The sequence below is a fragment of the Schistocerca americana genome, chromosome 8, assembly GCF_021461395.2.
Source record: "Schistocerca americana isolate TAMUIC-IGC-003095 chromosome 8, iqSchAmer2.1, whole genome shotgun sequence".
Lineage (NCBI taxonomy): Eukaryota > Metazoa > Arthropoda > Insecta > Orthoptera > Acrididae > Schistocerca > Schistocerca americana.
The window spans coordinates 355,826,082-355,848,414 of NC_060126.1; the positions used below are offsets into that span (position 1 = coordinate 355,826,082).

Genomic DNA, 22,333 nt, shown 5'->3' on the forward strand with positions numbered 1-22,333 from the left:
ATACCCACTGGAACACTTAGATTCTTAGGATTTTATGATGGCTGCTACTTCTTTGGAAGATGAGAGCATCATTTCCATTTTACTGAAGTTATTTTTAAAGATTGGTCTCAGATACTCCATTGCACTGTTCACCAAACCTGATAACTCCAAGCTGTCAGTAACAGAAATGAAGTACTCATTTAAGACGTTTCCAACACTATGTTACCAAGTCTCATTTATTTTTAGAGCTGTTCAGGGGCAAAGGTCCATGGAAATTGGGTTGCTCATTTAGATATCTTGATTTGGCCATTGGAAGTTATCAGGTGACCAGAGAAAAAAATTGTCAGACATCACAAAAATATCCTTCAAAATTCCACAGAATTGGAGATAGTTCATGACACAGCTTTTCTTGTAGTGCAGGAAGGAAATTATTGTCAACTGAACATTAGCACTTGCATTATCAGGACTTATTTTTCCAAATGACTCATAAGTAATTAGAAAAGTGTGTAGATCCACAGGGGATAGGAGATGCTTATGACAAACAACCATGCAATCCTGAAACTCTGAAGAACAATATTTATAGTCATAAGAGCATGCACAAATATTTCAATATAGTGAAGTTTTCAGCCCAACTGTCTGTCAAAGAGTCAGCTGCACTGGAACCAAATCTACCACCAGCGATGTTACCTCACAGAACAGTATTTCCACAAGTACAATGCTCAGTTTTATCAAAAAATAAAATCATAACATGTACATGAAGTTTCAGACAATTTGTCTTACAAAATTTATATACCCATGCCTCCATCTTTGCCACCCTCCCTGTTTACCTTTCCCCTGTTACTTCATAACCTGGGTTGTGAGTAACTGAATCCACTTTCCCTTCTTACCCTTTTTCCCCTCTCTCCTCCCTGGTGAAGTAACAAAGTTCTGAAAGCTAGGATACGTAAATTTTCTGTTCTGTTTTGTGTATCTATCGGCTGTACTGACCTGAGGTAAGTTCTGGCCAGCCCCTCTATCTCTTTGTTAGTATTTGTTTCATATCTTTATATGAGATTTTCCATTAATAGTTTAAAATTTATATACCAGTAGATAATTTCTACTTCTGCTACATTGACCTAGCTTATCTGAAAAATGTTTCTCTAAAGAATGCAAATCTTAGTTTTACCAGTTTTAACCTGCTACATCAGCATAGTCCAGAAAACTGCTACATATTTTATCTTTTGACACTGCATTAGGGGCAGTAAATTACAGCCACTTTCATTCATGAGTCATTGTTCCAGTGGCAGCCGTGACATTAAAACATTGCTCTCTTATAAGTCAATGTACTGTAACTGTCTTTTGATGGATGGGAACTTACAAGAAAAATAATTCATTGTAAAGTAATTCTTGTTTATTTTGTTTTTTATGTATTTTCACTAGAATTTTATAATAAATAATATGTGATATCATAATTCATTATCAAACTTCAAAAAGGCATTTTATTTACAAAGATGCAGTTCTGTATCACAAACAATACTTTTGGCACAACAGTGAGTTTCAGCACCCTGTCAAATACTGGTTTCCTTCCATAAACTGATGTTACTTAGCAGAGCTCATAATATTTCATTTTTTTCATTACAGAAGTTGATCTTACCGGGCACAAAAGATAACTGGCAAAGTAAGGTACAAGATGTAAAAAGTACAACTGTTTCTATTCCTATTGAGTATCTATTCCTTGTGCCATTGTATTCCTCACTCCATCAACTGTCTTTCTTTACCATCTATTAAGAGCAGGCAGTGATCTTCACACATCAATAACAATTCAGTGCATTTCAGTTAAATTCATTTCAACACAGTTATTGTAATATCATATGCTTCATAACTGCCAGCCTCTAAACAATAACTATTCATAGATTTACAATAACTCAATACATGTCACAAAACTGACAGTGTATGAGATCAAAGTGTGTTCAGATTCTAGTTAAAAGTTTAACCTAGACTCTGAATCTGCACACAGCATAAAAGACTGCATATGTAAACTGTCAGTAATTCAATAAATGACTTAAAATGAGTCACTAGTCAGTCTAATTGCAATATACAATTAATTTTTGCAAAAAGTAACACTTTTCAGGCATTGTATCTGTGTTTAGACATATTTAGTGCCCTGAAAATGTCTGGAACATAAATCCAACAGCACATTTTTTCCTTCTGTTTCATGTTTTCCCCTTTTCATAGGTCGTGGAAGCTTTCGGTTGTATTACTATTCGCAGCCCAGCTTGGAAATCCATTCAAACCATATAAAACTCCTCCATATGTTGGAAATAGCACCAACAGAAAGACAATGCTAATAACACACATTCCAAGACCAGCTTTAATCTGTAACAAAATAATCACATATCCTCATAAATTGAGCATAATTCCAATAGTATACAACACATCATTCTATAAATTTATTTGTCAGAAGTTCTTCCTTCAAAAATCTTTTGGCTTTTGGAGAATTAATGTATTCAGCTTAATCTATGATCAATGTAACACTTCAACAATTTTTTTGTCTCACTTTTGATCCAGCAGCTATCAGGGATTCAAACCTGGGCCTCAGACTTACTAGGCAGATACTCTGACTGCTAAGCCATCCAGACACTGTGTTCATTGGAACTGCATGAACTACCCTAGCATGTCTCCTGTCAGATTCAAATTCTCAAATTATCCACAAACTATAAATGTATCCCCTTGCCCATTTCGTCATTACTCATGGCATTTTGCCAATTCCTGTCAGAGTTCAAGCTTGGTGGTATTTGCACTGAAGAGATTGTTGGTCATCTAACCTTAATTATATATTTTCCAAAAGAACAGATATCACATGCACACATATAAGGCCAATGATCTCTCCAGTGCAAATGTACACCAAGCTTTAACTCTTACAGAAGTCAGTGAAATGCCACGAGTAAAGAGGATAATGGGCAAGGGGCACTAAATTAGCAGTGTGTGCGTAAGTCGAGAATTTGGGTCTGACAGGGTTGTGCTGGGGTAGCCTGTACAGTTCCACTGACCACAATGTTTGGATGCCTTAGTGGTCAGTGCACCTGCCAAGTAAGAAGGAGACCTGGGTTCAAATCCCTGTCCAGCACAAATTTTCCACTTTCCCCCTTAATTTCAATCAATGCTCACTTGCAGCCAATACCTATAATTCCTTTGTGTCTTAGATATAATAGTGTAGAAATAAATGAATGGAAACTCCAGGTAGGAATATATACAAGGTTGGAAAAGATAGCTTCCTACTTATTATAAAGAAGACATGTTAAGTTGCAGACTAGCACAATTAAAATACACTTACAGAAAGCTCTCAGTCACCGCCTTGATCAGCAAATCAGAAATACACACCATTCGTATACACAAGCAAGCACGCCTCATGTGTACATGACTGCCACCTCCAGTATCTCGAGCTGGAATGTAACTATCACGTGGGATGTGATCAGAAATTTGGAGGGGGCAGGGAAGGTGAATGAATAGTAGAGTATGGGTAGGGAGAGAGACGAACACCATCTAGTGGTGTGTTCAGGGCCTAAAATGCTAACAGGCGCAGTGTCAGGAGGTTGTGGGATAGGGAGGTGGTGAAAAAAGGAGCAAAAAAGGAGAGGGGCAGGGAAAGATGGGCAGGTGCATTGACAAAGTGTGGCAAATAAAGAAACTGGGATATGAGATTGGGAAGGAGACGATAGGACAGATGGGGTGGAATCTGTTGGGTGGAAGGTGTGGGGCGCCACGTTACCATAGGCTGAGACTGGGATGATTACAGGTACGGAGAATGTTTTGTAAGGATAACTCCCATCTGCACAGCTCAGAAAAGCTGGTGGTGGAGGGGAGGATCTATATGGCTTGGATAATAAAGCAGCCATTGAAATCAAGCATATTAAGTTCAGTTCCATGTTGTGCCATAGGGTGATCTACTTTGATCTTGGCCACAGTTTGGCAGTGGCAGTTCATCCTGGGGCACAGCTCATTGCTAGTCATACCAATATAAAATGCTGTGCAATGACTGCAGCAAAGTTGATAAATGACATGGCTGCCTTCACAGGTGGCCCAGGCCCTGTTGGGGTAGGATAGACATGTGACATGAAAGTACCAGGAAGCATTGGGCGGTTGAACTGGGTGGGTCTAGCACCTGGGTCTTCCACAGGAATATGACCCTTGTGCCGAGGGCTTGGGATTGGGAATGGCATAGGAATGGACTAGGATGTTGTGGATGTTGGGTGGGTGATGGAACGCCACTTTAAGAGGGGTGGAAAGGATCTTGGGTAGATGTCCATCATTTCAGTGCATGATGATAGGTAAACAAAGTTCTGGTGAAGGATTTAGTTCATTTGTTCCAGTCCAGGCTGGTACCGAGTGACAAAGGAGGCACTGCATTGTGGCTGGTTCTTGGGGATGATAGAAGGGTTGGGGATGTGAGGGGAAATAGCATAAGAGATCTCTGTTGTGGACTAGGTCTGGGGGATAGTGCCTGTCTGTGACAGCTCTCAGCATATTGAACAAGGGAGTCTTTGTCACTGCACATATGCTGCCCTGGGTGGCCATACTGTATGGGAGGAATTTTTTGGTGTAAAAGGTATGACAGATCCGAAATGCAGGTACTATTGGTGGTTGGTGGATTTAATGTGGTCAGATGTGCAGATAGAGCACAGAGGAGGAAGGTGGTACGTTGTGTTGAGGAGGACCATGTGAAGTAGATAGACAAGAAGGTGTTAAGGTGGTTGGAGGTATTGGTCATTGGTCAATTAGAGCCAGTTCTTTCAGTAGACACACAACTGCCAGCCACAACATGGTGTCCAGGATTATTGGGTTTGTGAGGTTTGGGGAGCATATAAAAGGTGGGTGCCCAGGGATGATTAGGTCGGGATTTATTTTGAGGTCATGTATGGCTATTCTTACATCTTCTGAAAGGTTGGTGTTCTGAGGAAGGGACCTTGGGAGGGATGGTGAGGCTAAGCTGAAGGTAAGGAATTCCTGGAAGGTGACGAGCGGAAGGTTAGGGGGTGGGGAGGGGGGGGTGTAGGATCATGGTTGGATGGTGGTATGAACTGGAAAAAACAGGGTTGAATGTTGGGATTTTTGTGGTTTTGGTTGGAGGGATCGGCAGCAAAGAAATGCTTCTGTTGCATGGGTTGGAAGAAGAAGAGTCAGCCTTTGGCAAATCCACAGTGGTCAAATTTGGGTGTAGGGCTAAAAGTGAGGCTTTTGGTTAGGAATGAAACTTCTGTGGAGCTGAAGGTTTTGGTAGAAAGGTTAACAACAGTGTTACAGGAATGTTTTGGACCTGGATTTGGTGGAGAATTGGTAGGGAGCAGACCAGCCTGTGACGCAGTATGCAGCTGAACATAACGCTCTTGATTTCAATGGCTGTTTCACAGCCTGAGTCAACTGGATCCTCCCCACCACTACTAGCTTTTCTGAACTGCGCAGATGGGAGTTATCCTTATGATACATTCTCCACTCCTATGGTAACATATTATCCCCACACCCTCCACACAAGTTTCCACACCCTCTTCCCATCATATCCTTCCCATTCTCACCTCCCACTCTCTTTGTTTGCCACCATCTGCCAATGCGCACACTCATGTTTGCCTGCTCCTCTCCTTTTTCATTCTTTTTTTCCACAACTCTATGCCCCACAAGCTCCTGATGCTGCACCGGTTGTCATTCTAGTCCCTGCACACTCCACCAGACTTCATCTCTCTCCTCCCACCCACACATTTCTATCCCTTGCCCTTTCCTGTACCCTCCAGACTGCTGAATGCATCCCATGTGATAGTTGTATTCCACCCCGAGCTGCCGGAATTGGTGGTCATGTGTGCTTGCTTGTGTATGTGAAGGGCATGTTTTTATCTTTTGCAGATGAAGGGTGTGGCTGAAAGCTTTATGTAAGTGTCTTTTAACTGTGCTTGCCAGCAACTTAACATGTCTTCTTTATGATAAGAAGTAATCTATCTGCTCCTACATTGTTGATGCATATCCTTCAGTATGGCTTTGACTATCTATCATCATTCCCTGAAATGTGAGACGTCCTACCTGCGATCCTTTTCATACCACTTAAAGTAGTGTTCCGTCACCCATCCACCCTCCACAACATCCTAGTCCACCCCTATGCCACTAGGATCCAAAATCCTTGCCATGAGGATCATATCCATGTGGAAGACGCAGGTGCTAGACCCGCCCAATCCACCCACCCAGCACTTTCTATTCCAGTCCTGTCACACGTTTATCCTACCACATCGGGGGCTGGGCCACTTGTGATAGCAGCCATGTCATTTACCAGCTCTGCTGCAATCATTGTACAGCTATTTACATTGGTATGACTACCAACCAGCTGTCCACCAGGATGAACAGCCACTGCAAAACTGTGGCCAAGAGGAAATTAGGTCAATCTGTGGCACAACATACAGCTGAACATAGCATGCTTGATTTCAATGGCTGCTTCACTATCAAGACATCTGGATCGTCCCTTCCACCACCAGGTTTTCTGAACTGTGCAGGTGGGAGTTATCCTTACAATACATTCTCCGCACCTGTAATTATCCCAGTCTCAGCCTACAGTAGCATACTGTCCCCACACCCTCCACCCAACAGTTTCCACTCCCTGTCCTATCATCTCCTCCCCATTTTCGTTTTTCACCCTCTTTGTTTGCTGCTCTCTACCAATGCACCAGCCCATCCTTCACTGCTCCTCTCCTTTTTCACTCCTTTTTTCCCCCCACCTCCTTGGCCCACAATTTTCTGACATTGCACCTGTTGGTATTCTGGTCCCTGTGCCCTCCCTCAGACGGCATGCATCTATCTCCCTCCACCCATACACTACTATCCATTTCCCTTCCCTGCCCCCTCCAGATTGCTGCTTGCATCCCACATGATAGTTGCATTCTAGCCTGAGATGCTGGAGGTGGTAGTCATGTGTGCATGAGGTGTACTTGCTTATGTATATGAATGGTGTGTGTGTTTATCTTTTGCTGAAGAAGGCAGTGACAGAAAGCTTTATGTAAGCGTCTTTTAAATGTGCCTGTCTCCAAGTTAATCTATCTTCTTTATGGTAAGTAGCAATCGATATTTTCCTACATTATTCATGTAGAAATAAAACACTCAACACTCAAATGAGTTGTTGAAGTATCATTAGTAACACCTTTCGCACAGCAAGTTATGACATTGGAAGCAGTTAAGATTAAGCAGTGTAGTTTCCTGTGCCCAGAAATTCTTAAATTCTGCACAGGAAGGTGATGACTTTCCACTACATTTAGCTTTATTACCAGGCTAAACCCTGGAGATAATAAAATCATTTTGAGGAATTATCACTAAAATACAGCAATCACTAGAACAAAAACTTTTCTTGATCAGAAGTGACAGTGAAATTCCTGTAATGTTGACTATCTATGCAAATAATGTATAGTAGCAACAATGACTGATCTCTATTTTCATGGACCATTTTTCAGAACTGGACAATTCACATCTGTAACTTTTGGCATACAGAGGATTAATAATGTAGACTAACCATCTGGACAGAGTTATGCACTACCAAACCTATGGCACTGTAGTTTTGATAAATCACATAAATGACTTAGTAAATGGTAGGATTAGCACAGTTAGAACCAGACAACATTCAGTGTTAGTCCATTGTGTATTTTATATCCTCACAAAATGTAAATTGCATTTATGAGGTCTGTTCAAAAAATTCTGGAACATTCATAATTTCGTGCCAATGGTGTGTTGGAGTGAAATGCGGTTGGCATCTCTGCACACACCTTGTTTAATGTGTAACTGCTGGTGGAAGTTACATTGTTGTATGCCTGTTAGTTATTGTTCAGTGCTGTATTGAGAAGAACATGGTGTAGCACAGGTTGCAAATTTTGAGATAGCAGAGTTAGAGGAACAATGTGTCTGCATTAAATTTTATGTAAAACACAAGAATACTTTTACAGATACACACCAAATGATGCAGAAGGCCTACAGTGATGAGTGCTTAAGCCATACTCAGTGTTACAAATGGAAGGCCTACAGTGATGAGTGCTTAAGCCATACTCAGTGTTACAAATGGTTGACATGGTTTGAAAAAGGCTGGCAAGAAGTTGAAGATGACCCTCATTCAGGACGCCCTTCAATGTCTACCTATGACACTCATGTCAGGAACACCAACAAAATTGTGCATACACTCAAAGACTGACTGTCCAACAGATCACAGAAGAGTGTAACATTTTAGATGGAACATGACAAGACAGGCTGTATACATGGAGAAGGCAAAAAAATTCCCGGACTTCCCAGATAAAAAATACTTTTTTCCAGGTGAAAAACAAACTTTCCTCGGTGTAATACACATTTTCCCAGGTGGAAATACAGTTTCTCTCCATTTTAAGTGACGGTATACTTTCCCTCAGAACTGTAAAACTTATTAAGCCTTTGAATAGTATAAGTTTTATGCAGTGGCATAGAACTTCTCAGCACTTTAGTAAACAAAACCCAGCAAAGAAATAGCGTGTTTTGGAAAGATCTTTGATGCACAACAACATATGGGCTGCACATTTTCTTATTACAGAAGTATAATTACAAATTCCACCAAACACAGCACCATAGTTTCCAAAGCACTAAAATCGAGACTGTGATGTGCTTTCATCAGCCAAGCATAGCTCATGTCATGTTATCTTGCCAGAAAATGATAGCAGAGATTTAGTGCACAGGACACTTGATGTAGTCAGCCAATAGCAACATCACTGTTAAATAGTGTGAACATGCAAATAGGAAAATTTATTGTTTAATTACGTACATATAGTACAGCCACAAGAAACACTAGTCTTTCACATATAATATTGCTCCCTTTTTGCATGTATTACCCTTTAAATTATGTCAAACAAAAATGTGCCAGCAAAATTTTGAGTGATGACAAATGTCTGGTCTTCTGGTCCCAAAATTTTTCTGACTGGCTGGTCCTCAAAGTATTTTGAATGAGGACCAAAACCTCTGTGATTTAAGAAATTAATTGCACATTCTGACAGTTAAAATAATTCATCTTGCATAAAAGGAAATCTGCTTCAAAAATAATGCTTCTCAAAACACCATTCATATTTTCCCATGACCTGTTAGAAATAGGTATGTTTGAACAGTTGCTAGGGAGCGCCAGATGACAGATGTTAGCTGCATGCACAGCTATGACAATGTAACAAGCCTGTGCATGGTGTTCGCTCTGCTCATACAGCTTTTGTCATATTTCTGTTTGGAATCTTGTGTTTAGTGTGGCATCACATGACCATGTGCAGCAGTGTAGTATGTTGTTCAGAGGTCGCATATAGAGTTATTGTACTTAGAGCTTTTACTTATGGCAGATAAGGAATACAAAATTAGAAAGCAGTCCTTGACAATTTTCATTTCAAAACTAGACTCTATAACTCAATGCACCCTAATATTTTGCAGTGTGGTGATTTTAACATAGGTTTTTTGTGATTTATGCTCTGCAATACTGTTATTTAGCATTTCCTGTCAAGTTTACATCCACAGAGCAGTGCAGAAAGCTAGTAAGAAGAAATACAACTTTCTTGAAAAAATAAAAAGAAACAGCTGTTTCTATACACCAGTAACTGTCATTGGCTGAAGACAAAGTCTGAAAATGAGTCCTTGATCATATTGTGGCACTTTATTTTACTTGTCCCTCTTGATCGCACAAATTTTTACACTTCATTATTACTGGTTTTGGCTACTACCATTTTCAGATCTGTTACAAACAATAACAGCATGTAACCAACTAAGTTCAGTTTGCTGATGCTAAATCTATAAATGGCCTGGTGCTAAATAAAAAGTTTTTTATTTTACATAAGAAACAGCTATGTTACTTAAAATCCACATAAAAAGAACAAATAGTAATAATGTGCAGTTCCTAGCCTGGGAAAGTAAAAAATGAAATTATGTAAAAGCCAGTATAAAAATTTTAAGAATAAAATTACATCTATGAAATGAAATCTTCTATTATGGATCTAATTCCACGTATTGTATATCAGTACATGTTATATTGTCAGATGCTCATTTTGCCATGTGATGTAATTTTAATTAATGACTATGCCTACTGCATTTTAACCATTACATTTTCAATACTGGCTTCTCATGTACCCAGTACTTACTACGTACCTATATGTATAATTTGACATTGATACTGACATCAGAATATTTTACGGTATGTATAGCTGGTATACAAAGCTATTAATCATGAAAATACTTTTTATTTTTTATGTAGCACCAGGCATTTCAGAAGGATGTAGGCTGCAGTAGGTACTGGGAGATGAAGAGGCTTGCACAGGATAGAGTAGCATGGAGAGCTGCATCAAACCAGTCTCAGGACTGAAGACCGCAACAAGAACAACAGGCATTTATAGATTTAGTTCAACAAATTGAACTTAGTTGATTACACTCTGTTTTTGTTTGTAACAGATCTGAAGATAGCAGTAGCCAAAACTGGCAATAGTGAAATTGTGATAATTTGTGTGATCAGGATGGACTTATAAAATGAAGTGTATAATTGTCAGTTAATATTCTACTCCAGGAGTAAATATAAAGCCTCATAGGTATTTACAATGATGAAATACAGTGTGCTGCCAGTCTATAAATTTACTGAAGGATGGCATTCTGTAAATTTAAGATATAAACGACAGAAATTAAGAAATAATGTCAGGCCTAGAGAAGGAACCTGACAAGTGTTGAAACACATCTAGTAATCGAAAAAAATTGTGTTTCACAGAAGGTAGATATGTAAAATTCTGTTAAAACTTTTTAGTGTGGTTTCTGGGATGACAGTTTTCTTGGAGTTTTATCTCATGTTCTGTTCTTTATTATGGCATAATACCACACATGCGAGAAGATGAAAATGTGCGCTTCAAATTAAGTGAACAGTTGAAACTAGCTAATAGTGTGAAATGAAACACTTCCGTCCAAATAAATTGCCTGCCTTTGCAGAAAAGATTAGCAAATCGAAAAAAATATATTCGTTGTTCTGAAAAGTGGTGAATGCTTGATTGCCAATAATGTAGAAATAAAATAAAATCATAAAACTGAAACTAACAATGTATTTCAGTCTTCCATAATTATGTGAAAGTATTTTTATTCTTTTGATAGCTCCCAGCCACAGAAATCCATTTTGTTTTCATCTGATGTGAGAGCTGTAAACGAAGCAATAACAGTGGTCATGTGGAGACCACTTCTCCCCACAATTATGACCGGTCTGCACATGTGTAAATCTGGCACCTTGACTGTACCAGAAAAATTTTTCTGGCAACTTCTCCACATGTACACGAGCCCACTGGCATCTGCTCAAACAAACCTAATTCGAACAGTTTTGTGTGTGTGTGTGTGTGTGTGTGTGTGTGTGTGTTACCGCCAAGTTCTTCCCACAGCTCATGAGTCAAGACCAGAAGGACTTTCGCTTTGCAACCTGTGAAGAGCTTTTGGATCGCACAAATGAGAACGAGATGTTCCTTAAGAGACTCGTAACTGGTGATTAAACATGGGTCTATGGTTATGATGCTGAGACCAAGGTCCCATCTTCACAATGCGTCGTGGAAGGTTCTTAAAGACCAAAGCAAGCTCATTAGGCCAGGTCAAACGTCAAAGGCATGCTGGTATTTTTCTTTGAGACTGAAGGATTAGTTCATCATGAACTTGTGCCACAGGGACAAAATGTTAATCGATGGTACTGTCAGGACATGTTGCGACACCTGCCAGAAAATGTGAGAAAGAAATGGCTTGAAACATGGTGGCTCTTGCATCATGATAATGCACCAGCAAATTCATACCTGTTGGAGCATAACTATTGCACAAAAAACGAAATCACTGGGCTGCCTCATCCTCTGTATTCTCTATTCCTGGCCCCTGTGGACTTTTTTTTTTAATTCCCAGAGCTGGAAACCCAGTTGGAAGGATGAATATTTGCAATAATAGGCAAGATAAAAGAAAATTCGCAGATGGTGCTTTGCACAATCCAGCAAGAGGTGTACCAAGACTGCTTCCAAAAGTGGAAACAGTTTTGGGAGCATTGCATCAATTGTGAACAGTATTTCAAAGAAAACCATGCACAATAAAAGGTAAGCGCAGAAAAATTTTGTGGACGAAGTACCGTAATTTTTTGAACAGACCTAGTATATGTAATAAAAATTAATTGATCTAGTAACTTCTGCACTTTTATGTAACCAAAGCTACAACTTTTAATGAAAGTACAGTTTTCATGCACAAACATATGAAATCTATACAATTATTGTTGTTATTTGATGGTCAATAGAAAGTTCTTCGTCACAATCAAAGGCTAGTTTTTCCTGTCCTTTTTTTTCTTTGCTACAACAACCCTCTGTTTCACATTACATATCAGCCATTTTTGAATAAAACCTGAATTAAACACTGACAGTTTCAGTGTTGATATTAATATCCTCACAGAGTTTCTAGACAGTTCAACACTTCTGGTGTCCAGCCAATCTATCAAGACACTGATCACATATGTGAACAAAGTGATCAATGTGAGGTAAAGCCTGACAGGTATTCAACACACTTAACATTCAGGTAATGTGGGTACAACATTAACTGACCAAAGCTACTGGGAAAACTACAGAGGGCCCCACTTACTTATGATAGTGTACAGTAGCTTACATTATTTTTACAATTCTACTTGTTGAATTACAAATCTTACCATATCGGATGTCTTCATGTTGCATTCACCCATCACAAAAGCATTTGGTGGTGTACCCACAGGCAGTACATAAGCATAAGAACAACATAGACACGCTGGCATCATAAGATACATTGGATGAATTTCCACTGCCACAGCCTGAAAAACAGAGTGACAATAATAAATGTAATATACAGTCAGTACAGAAGCATATCTTTTCTTTCGTAATTGAACTTACTTTGATTTGATTACTTAACTTGTATTTCTATTTAACAGAAAGCTAAGGCTAAATTCCCTGTTGACAAATCATCACCAGAGAAAGAGCACATGCTATGACAGAACAATGTAGGGAAGAAAAGTGAACAAAGGTACTGTCCCAGACACCACAAAAAACCTAAATTTTGATTACCGGGTTGGGAATTGAATTCTGTTCCTCCTGAATTTTAATCCAGTTCCACATTTCTCAGTGATATGAATTTGACAGTAATTAAAGAAAGTATTTTAATAATACTGTGTGAATAAAAACATTGTCTAAGATGTTACTTAAAATGTCTTTTAAAAGCTACATTCATTTGCACTTTATTATCGCAAGACAATCATTGCAACCATTGATAAAGGGGAGATGCATTATCAGGTAGACCATCAAGAGAAAATAATGGAAACAGAGGATGTTATCTAACTGTCACTCATACCAGAACATTAATTGTGCACAAAGATGGAAAATAAGCTGTGTTCATTGTAAAGGGCAATTTGTAATGATAATACAGGGTGTACATAAAGTCCAGGACCACTTTCAATTATTTATTGCACAAGAACTAAACATTGTACACATGTCATACAAATTGCATTTTGAAGAGAAACTCTGAAAGTTTTTTTACAAATATTTGATATGCAAACCATGAGTGGCACGGCAGACATCAATACGGTAATCGAATTCTTGCCATACCCATCCCAGCATGGCATTGTCGACAGTGGCAGTCGCTTCCCGTATTCTGTCCTGGAGCTGGTGGTAGAGGCGGTACATATACCAGATCTTTACTGTGTCCCCACAGGAAAAAGTCACACAGAGTGAGACCTGGTGATTAGGGAGGCCATTTCATGAAACAGCTGCCCCCTTCTGTAGCACAGCCTATCCATCAATGTGGCAGCTCCGTGTTCAGGTACCCACAAACTTCACAATGAAAATGGGGTGGAGCCCCATCCTGGTGAAAGATGAACGGAGAGTCTGACTGCATTAGAGGCATCAGCCATTGCTGCAACATGTCCGAGTAGGAATATCCAGTGACAGTGCTCTTGGCACTCCACATTCACTTCACTCACACTGGGACAACCATTTCTCTTTGCTGGGCACAAGCAACATGTTGTAATGAATGTGTTGTGCTCCGCACCTGAACCAGTCATGTTTGCGAGTAGCACTGACTATTAGAAAATTACCAAACTATGCTGTGGAGGTGTAAAAAAAAAAAAAAAAAAAAAAAAAAAAAAAAAACCAACTTTCAGGGTTTCTCTTCAAATGACGTATGTATGATATCTTTGGTTCTTGTGCAATAAATAAGTGAAAGTGTTCCCGGACTTTATGTACACCTTTATGTACACCATGTGTTTTTGAGAATGTGCAGCACGTCGAGGTATAAAATACCAAAACTATTTAGCTTCCTGAAGGTTACATTAACAGTTAAATATCATTAAAAGGCAACAAATTAATAAATTACACATTCAGAAATGCCACAATTTGAAAAAAAAAAGATCTGTTTTTTGATTAGCTATGATATCCAGCTGATATTTATCTAGTGCTGTATAAAGCAAAAATAACGTTGGTACATGACTGTAATGGTGAAGTGTGAAGTTTTACGGATGGACACTATAACAACTTCTACATTTACGTCTACATAAATACTCTGCTAGCCACAGTGCAGTGCATGGTGGAGGGTACCTTGTACCACTACTAGTCACTTCCTTGATCTGGAAATCATGTTTTGCTTACCTTCTAGTGTAACTAGGTACAGCAACTGTAACTCTTTAGTGAACTCTGCTTTTAGTACTACAAATGTCACAAAATTAGCGTACTTCCAATAATTTCATTTATTAATGTCATACCGTGTAATAATTTGAGGAAGTTCTATCCTTGAGCAAACAGCAACTATTGCTCAACAGTGTACATTAAGGTTAATTTGTGACATATCTATATGAAATGTGATTTAGCCATCTCATTAAATACAATTTTCCAATCATCTGTTTTGACGTACAGGAGACATGTCAAGTTTTACAATGAGAACATGTTTTAAAAATAACAAAAATAAAACATGATAATATAATGAAAAGGAAAATGGCCACTAACCATATAGCGGAGAATCTGAGTTGCAGATAGAACACAACAAAAAGACATTCGCAAATAAGGTTTCAACCAGTAAGGCCTTCCTCAACAAAAACACACACACACACACACACACGACTGCAGTCTCTGTCAACTGAAGCCTCACTGTGAGCAGCAGCACCATTAAGTGATGGTGATGGGAGGGGTGATGGGGGGGGGGGGGGGAGGAAGGAGGAGGCTGGGGGGGGGGGGGGGAGGGGGAGGAATAGTGGGTAGGGTTGAGGGACAGTGAACTGCTGCTGGGGAGCACACAGGGACAAGGTGGGGAGAGGGTATGGTAGCTATGCGCAGTCTCGAGGTTAAACGAAGGGCAGGGGAGAGGTGTACGGGGGAAGGGGGGTTGTAGCAGAAAAGGAGAGATGTAAAACAACTGGGTGTGAAGGTCGAATGAGGGCGGTGTAGTGCAGGAATGGGAACAGGGAAGGGGCTGAATGGGTGAGGACAATAACTAACAGTGGTTGAGGCCAGGAGGTTTATGGGGACGTAGGATATATTGCACGGAAAGTTCCCACCTGCGCAATTCAGAATAGCTGGCGTCAGTGGGAAGAATCCGTATGGCACAGGCTGTGAACCATCATTGACGAGAAGGATGTCATGTTGGGCAGTGTTGTTTCTTCGCCACAGTTTGTCGGTGGCCATTCATATGGACAGACAGCTTTCTGGTTGTCATGCTCACATAAAAAGCAGCACAGTGGTTGCAGCTCAGCTTGTAGATCACATGACTGGTGTTACAGGTAGCCCAGCCTTTGATGGGATAGGTGATGTTTGTGACTGGATTGGAGTAGGTGGTGGTGGGAGGATGTATGGGATGAGTCTTGCATCTAGGTCTATTACAGTAATATGAGCCATGAGGTAAGGGGTTAGCAGCAGGGGTTGTGTAGAGATGTATGAGTATATTGTGTTGGTTCGGTGGCTGGTGGAACATCACTGTGGGAGGGCTGCAATATAGTGGCAGGACATTTCTCATTTCAGAGCACAATGAGAGGTAATTGAAACCCTCACGGAGAATGTAATTCAGTTGCTCCAGTCCTGGGTGGTACTGAGTTATGAGGGGAATGGTCGTTTGTAGCCAGATGGTGAGACTTTGGGAGGTGGTGGGAGACTGGAAAGAAAAGTCATGGAAGATTTGTTTTTGAACAAGGTTGGGAGGATAATTATAGTCTGTTAAGGCTTCAGTGAGACTTCGAGAGGGACCGCTTGTCACTGCAGATGCGATGGCCACAGGTGGCTAGGCTGTATGGAAGGGACGTCTTGGAATGGAACAGATGGCAGCTGTTGATGTGGAGGCATTGCTGGTGGTTAGTAGGTTTGATAAAGACAGAGGTACTGATGTAGCCATCTTTGAAGTGGAGGTCAACATCTAGGAAGGTGACTTGTTGGGTTGAGTAGGACCAGGTGAGGCAAAAGGGGAGAAACTGTTCAGTGTAAGGAGGAAAGTGTAAAGGGTGTTCTCACCCTTGTTCCACACCGCAAAGATGTGATCAATGAATCTGAACCAGGTGAGGGGTTTAGAATTCTGGGTGTTTAGGATGGATTCCTCAAGATGGCCCATGAATAGGTTGGCACAGGATGGTGCCGTATGGGTGCCCATAGCCATACCCCAGATTTGTTTGTAGGTAATGCCTTCAAAGGAGAAGTAATTGTGAGTGAGAATATAACTAATCATGGCGACCAGGAGGAGGAATTCCCCAAATTCCTCAACATGCCAACTAACCTTACATCCACAGAAAGAACCGTAGTCCACCATCTAAAAACTGGTCCCGACCTTATAATCCTACCTGCAGACAAAGGCTGCACTGCTGTTTTGAACCACAAGGATTACCTGGCAGAAGGACTTCGTCGGCTGTCAGATACAACCACCTACAAACCTTGCCATCATGACCCCATTCCAGAAATCCAGCAGAATCCCCAGTCGCTCCTCAAATTGTTAGGCCCATTCCAGAACCTCTCCCCAGATTCCATCTCTCTACTCACACCTACCATTCCCCCAACTCCTACCTTCTACGTGCTTCCTAAAATCCATAAACCCACCCACGCAGGATGCCCCATTGTGGCTGGTTACTGTGTCCCCACTGGGAGAATCTGTGTTCCCATAGACCAACATGTCCAACCTATCACCTGGAACCTACACTCCTATATAAAATACACCAAACATTTCCTCCACTGACTGTCTACAGTTCCTGTCCCTTTACCATGTGGTGCCCTGCTCATCACTGTTGATGCCACCTCCCTTTACACTAACATCCCTAATGCCCATGGCCTTACCAAACTTGAATACTAACTTTCCCAACACCCAACGGATTCCAAACCAACAACTTGCTTCCTAGCCAACATGACCAACTGTATCCTCACCCACAATTGCTTCTCCTTTGAAGGCATTACCTGAAACAAATCCAGGATATGGCTATGGGCACCTGCATGGCACAGTCCTATGCCAACCTATTCATGGGCCATCTATGGGAATTGTTCCTAAACACCCAGGATCAGAAACACCTCACCTGGTTCAGATTCACTTATGACATCTTTGTGATGTGGATCAAGGATGAGGACACCATATCATCTTTCCTCCAGAACCTCAACAGCTTCTCCCCCATTTGCTTCACCTGGTCCTACTCAACCCAAAACCCACCTTCCTAGATGTTGACCTCCACCTCCAGTCACAAACGTCACTTATCCCATCAAAGGCTGGGCACCCTGTGAAATAAGTCATGTGATCTACAAACTGAGCTACAACCACTGTGCTGCATTCAATGTAGGCATGACAACCAACAAGCTGTCTGTCTGCGTGAATGGCCACTGACAAACTGTGGCCAAGAAACAATTGGACCACCCTGTTGCTGAGCACGCTACCTATCATGACATCCTTTATTTCAATGACTGTGCCTCACAGCCTGTGCCATATTGATCCTTCCAACACCAGCTTTTCTGAATTGTGCAGATGGGAACTTTCCATGCAATATATTCTATGTTCCCATAACCCTCCTGGCCTCAAACTTTGTCAGTCATTGTCCTCACCCATCCGGCCTCTTCCCTGTTCCTATTCCAGCACTACACATCCCTCAGTCGACCTTCGCACCCAGTCTTTCTACTGCTCTTCTTTTCCGTTCCGCACTTTATACTGCAGTAAACGTCCTTCCCACTTTACTGGATCTTCCTGCCTTTCCAAAGCCTTCGTATTCACCTTTTGTACCCATTTCCAGACATCCGAAATTGTTCTAGCGAATTGACGTACAGATTCACTGGTCCTTCCTTTCTGTAGCTTCACTAAATCAAACGGTGACGGCATTTTTCGCCCGTACAATACCTCATACAGAGACAAACCAGTATTTGTATGGACTTTTGCATTGAATGCGCATACTATATGCTTCAAATACTTGTCCTACTGATGGTGATGAGAATCCACATAAAAACTCAGCATCTTTCCGATTGTTCCGTGTACCCATTCTGTCCTTCCATTCGCCTGTGGATGCAATGCGCTCGTCCTCAACTTCTTTATGTTCGATAATTTACACAGTTCCTTCATTAAATCCAACATAAGTTGGTCCCTTAGTCAGTAATTGTCTCCAGTACACCAAACTTCAAAATCCATTTGTTAACTAATGCTTGCACAACCATTGCTGCCTGTTGATTTGGCATAGCCACCATCTTCACATACCTTTAAAAATGGTCTATTACTGTCAGAACGAATCTGTTCCCAGATGGTGTTCGCCTACAAGGTCCTAAGACATCAATCCCCAGAAAAGAAAATGGCCATGTCGCTTCCAGTAATCGTCGTAGCTGCATCTGTTTCTGACACAAATCTGCTCTCTGGGCACATGGTATACAATTCTTGACATACTGATCTACATCTCGTTTCCTACCTCTCCACCAATACCTCTCCACCTATACCTCTCCGCCACTCTCCTATTCGTCGCTCTACACCCTCCATGACCGTAATTATGTGCTTCCTTTAAAACCTCATCCCTCAACTTCTCTGGCACTATTACCCTTGGCCCTAACTTTGTTTCCCTGCACAGAAGACTGTCATATGCATTAAACTGTGGCTGTGTCTGATACAATTTACCGTCGTTGTCCGTGTACTGTAATTTTTGCCATACTGCTAGGTCGTAACCTATGACTTCTACTGTTGCCTCCTTCCTACTAAGAGCATCCGCATTAGTGTGCTTCTTCCCAGGCTTGTGCACCACCTTGTAGTCGAATTCACTAAGCCTCACAGCCCATCTAGCGAGTCTTGTGGATGGATCTTTCAACCCCAACAACCATTTCAACACAGAATGATCTGTCACTACCCGAAATCTTCTCCCATATAATGATTCCATAGATTACACTAAGCATCTCCCTCTCTGTTGTTGAGCAATTCTCCTCTGCTGCATTCAACTGCCTCAACGCGAAGGCTACAGGATGTTCTTTGCCATCAATTTTCTGACTAAGAACACACCCTAATGCTCAATTCAATGCATTGCATGCTAGTATAACTCCTTTTCAAAATCTGGAAACACAAGAACTGGACATGATGTTAACACTTATTTCAGTTAGTCAAACGCTTTCTGACACTCTTCTGTCCACTCAAATTTCACACCTTTCCGTAACAATCGCATCAATGGCTGTGCTAAATCTGCAAAACCCTTCACGAACTTTTGATAGAAATTGCAAATTCCAATTAATGACTGCACTTCCTTAGCTGTTTTCGGTTCCCGAAAATCCCTTACAGCTTGTACCAACCTCAGATCTGTTCGCACTCCGTCCTTACTGATAATATGACCCAAATATTTTACTTCTTCTAATGCAAAATGACACTCCTCCAGGCTCAACATCAAACGAGCTGCTCTTAACCTCAAAAAGACTTCCCTCAATCGCTGTCTATGTTGCTCCATACTACTTGAAAACACTATAATGTCATCCAAGTAGACCAAACAGTGCCATGGTTTCAAACCACTCAAAACACTGTCTAGCAACCTCTGGGACTTTGCCGGAGCGTTTTTCAAACTGAATGGCATTCTAATGTACTGGTAATGGCCTCCAGGTGTAGAGGAAGCAGTTTTTGGACACTCCTCTGGAGCCACCTCTAACTGATGATAACCACTTGTTAAATCCATCGTAGAAAAGTACTGGCACTGTCCTAAGTGATCCAAAGTCTCTGATATGTTTGGAATGGGGTATGCATCCATTACTGTCTTATTATTGAGGTATCAGTAGTCACAACAGAACCTGTATTTCTTAGTTCCATCTGTAGATTTTTTAGGCACAATGATAATGCCCACTCCCCAACAACTATTACTATGCTCTATAACACTGTCCACAAGCTGCTGATCAATAAAATCCTCCACAGTCGGCTGCAACCTTGGTATTCTGTATGGTTTCCAGTAAACAGGTGCTCCATTCCCTGTTGGTATCCTATGTTGAACTAATGGAGTTGCTGGTAATGGCCCTTATGGAAAAAACAAATCCGTAAATTCCCACAATAATTCTTCCATATTCTCTCTTTCTCCTCCCTTCAAATGCTTAATTTTGTCATGCAATGCAGTTCTATCGGCAGTTAGTGGTTGATCGCTTCACCTACCTCTCGAACACCAGTCTTCGTCATCTGGCACATCCAAATTTGCTACTAAAACTACTTTCCTCAAATTCGTGTCTACAATGATAAAATTATCTATGTTCATGGGAACTACTCACCCGTCGTTCCCCTCCTGTATGCGTACAACACTAAGTTTCACAAAACATTCCAATGAACCCAAATCTTCATTATCCTCCAATGGTTCAATAACACATACTGTACGCACAGGTAATTCGACTCCACATTTACCCAAAGCGACTTCCCAGTGCCACTAGACACACACTCACCTTAATGCTAATGTACATGGTTCAATTGGTTTGTTCATTACGCTGAATGCCCCTTGTGACAGCTCTGCATTGACAACAGTTTCCCCTAGCGGAAATAACATTCCACCAAGTTCCACAGCTCATTGTCCAAGGTCGATTTTGGCATGATGTCGATGCAAGAAACCTGCTCCTAGGATCATGTTGTAACCCTCGCTTACCCATGGTACCACCTCCATGCATGCATTAAATCGGACTTTCCCTATGCGAAAGTCAACTGTCACCGACCCCAAAGGCATGACCTCCTTATCCCCCACTCCACGCAACCTATAACGTGGTGGGTCTAACTTCCTTCGTCCCATTATATTCTTAGTAGCCACTGACACTTTCGCCCCTGTGTCCAACAAAATTTTAAACTTTTTAGTTCTCATCGATCATACCACTGAACATTCCACCTCTGCATATGTATTCGTAGCATTGAAATTAAATGGGAGCTCCCTTAGGTGGGTCTTGGGCCCCCTCTGCCGTTTAATGCTTGTCCACCTCTTCTATCTCCAATTATCCATCCTCCATGTTGCTGATTTCCACCTCTTCCTCTGTTCCTCGATGAGTGTGTACACTGCCTCTGTAAATGTCCTGTACGACCACAGTTTTAACATTTTATACCCGCTGCAAATACTGTTTGCCTCTTGTGTACCCCTGTTGCCACATCTATTTCCTCACACTGTGCTGCCAGCTGAATGGCTGAATACAAATTTTTTGGATTCCCTTCATGCACTTTCCATGACATATGCACTGGCAACCCTCTCAAAAATACATCAAGTGTGCTTTGCTCAGCCTCCTGGAACAGAACACTATTCGCTTCATCACTCTGACCCACTCGTAAGTATACTCATTAATTTCCCTTATCCTGTCTGCAAATTTCTCCACCATCTCCCCCTGACTCTTTGTCATTGTACTTAACCTCTCCCTAAAGTACCGAGCTCTATTCTGTTTCTTGTACCTTTGTAAAAGCCCTTCTTTTAACTGCTTAAACTGTCCTGCCTTCGTTAAGGCCTCAGAACACCTTACATATGTTTTCACTTCACCCGTTAATCTAATCTTGGCTATATGTAACCACTGCTCATCAGACCAACCATTCATCACTGCTGAAGTCTCCAAGTCCTCCACAAACAAACGCACGTCCTCAGATGCCTTGCCAGAAAACAGAATTATCAGACTCGGGGCAGCTGAATCAATCTCCTGCACCCTAGGCAACAGCTGATCAGATGCGGTTTCCCGCTCACTTCTAGATTCTAATTCATTTCTCAAGAGTGTATTGTCTGCTGTCAATTGTGCTACTTTTTCCATCAAAATCCGCACCGCTTCTGGTTCCGACACACCTTGCGTCCTTGACTCTGCCATTGTGTTGCTTTTATTCCCAGTTAGCCCGAAACAAAACGATTAAGTACAAGAATAATCTGACACCCTTCAGCTCCGTAACATGATACTCAGTATCATCATAAACC

General features: G+C 41.2%; 1 protein-coding gene across 3 annotated transcripts in view; it reads right to left on the reverse strand.

Moving 5' to 3' along the window:
* Nucleotides 1–1,400: 1,400 nt before the first annotated feature.
* The window catches only part of LOC124545103 (protein I'm not dead yet-like), a 257,306-nt gene continuing 236,373 nt past the window's right edge, over nt 1,401–22,333 (reverse strand). For all 3 annotated transcript variants that reach the window (XM_047123917.1, XM_047123918.1, XM_047123916.1), the window contains exons 12-13: nt 12,656–12,793; nt 1,401–2,334 (exon numbers count right to left, since the gene is read on the reverse strand). In XM_047123917.1, the coding sequence (XP_046979873.1) occupies nt 2,188–2,334; nt 12,656–12,793 (285 nt within the window). In that variant the 3' untranslated portion in view covers nt 1,401–2,187. The remainder of the gene's footprint in view (nt 2,335–12,655; nt 12,794–22,333) is intronic.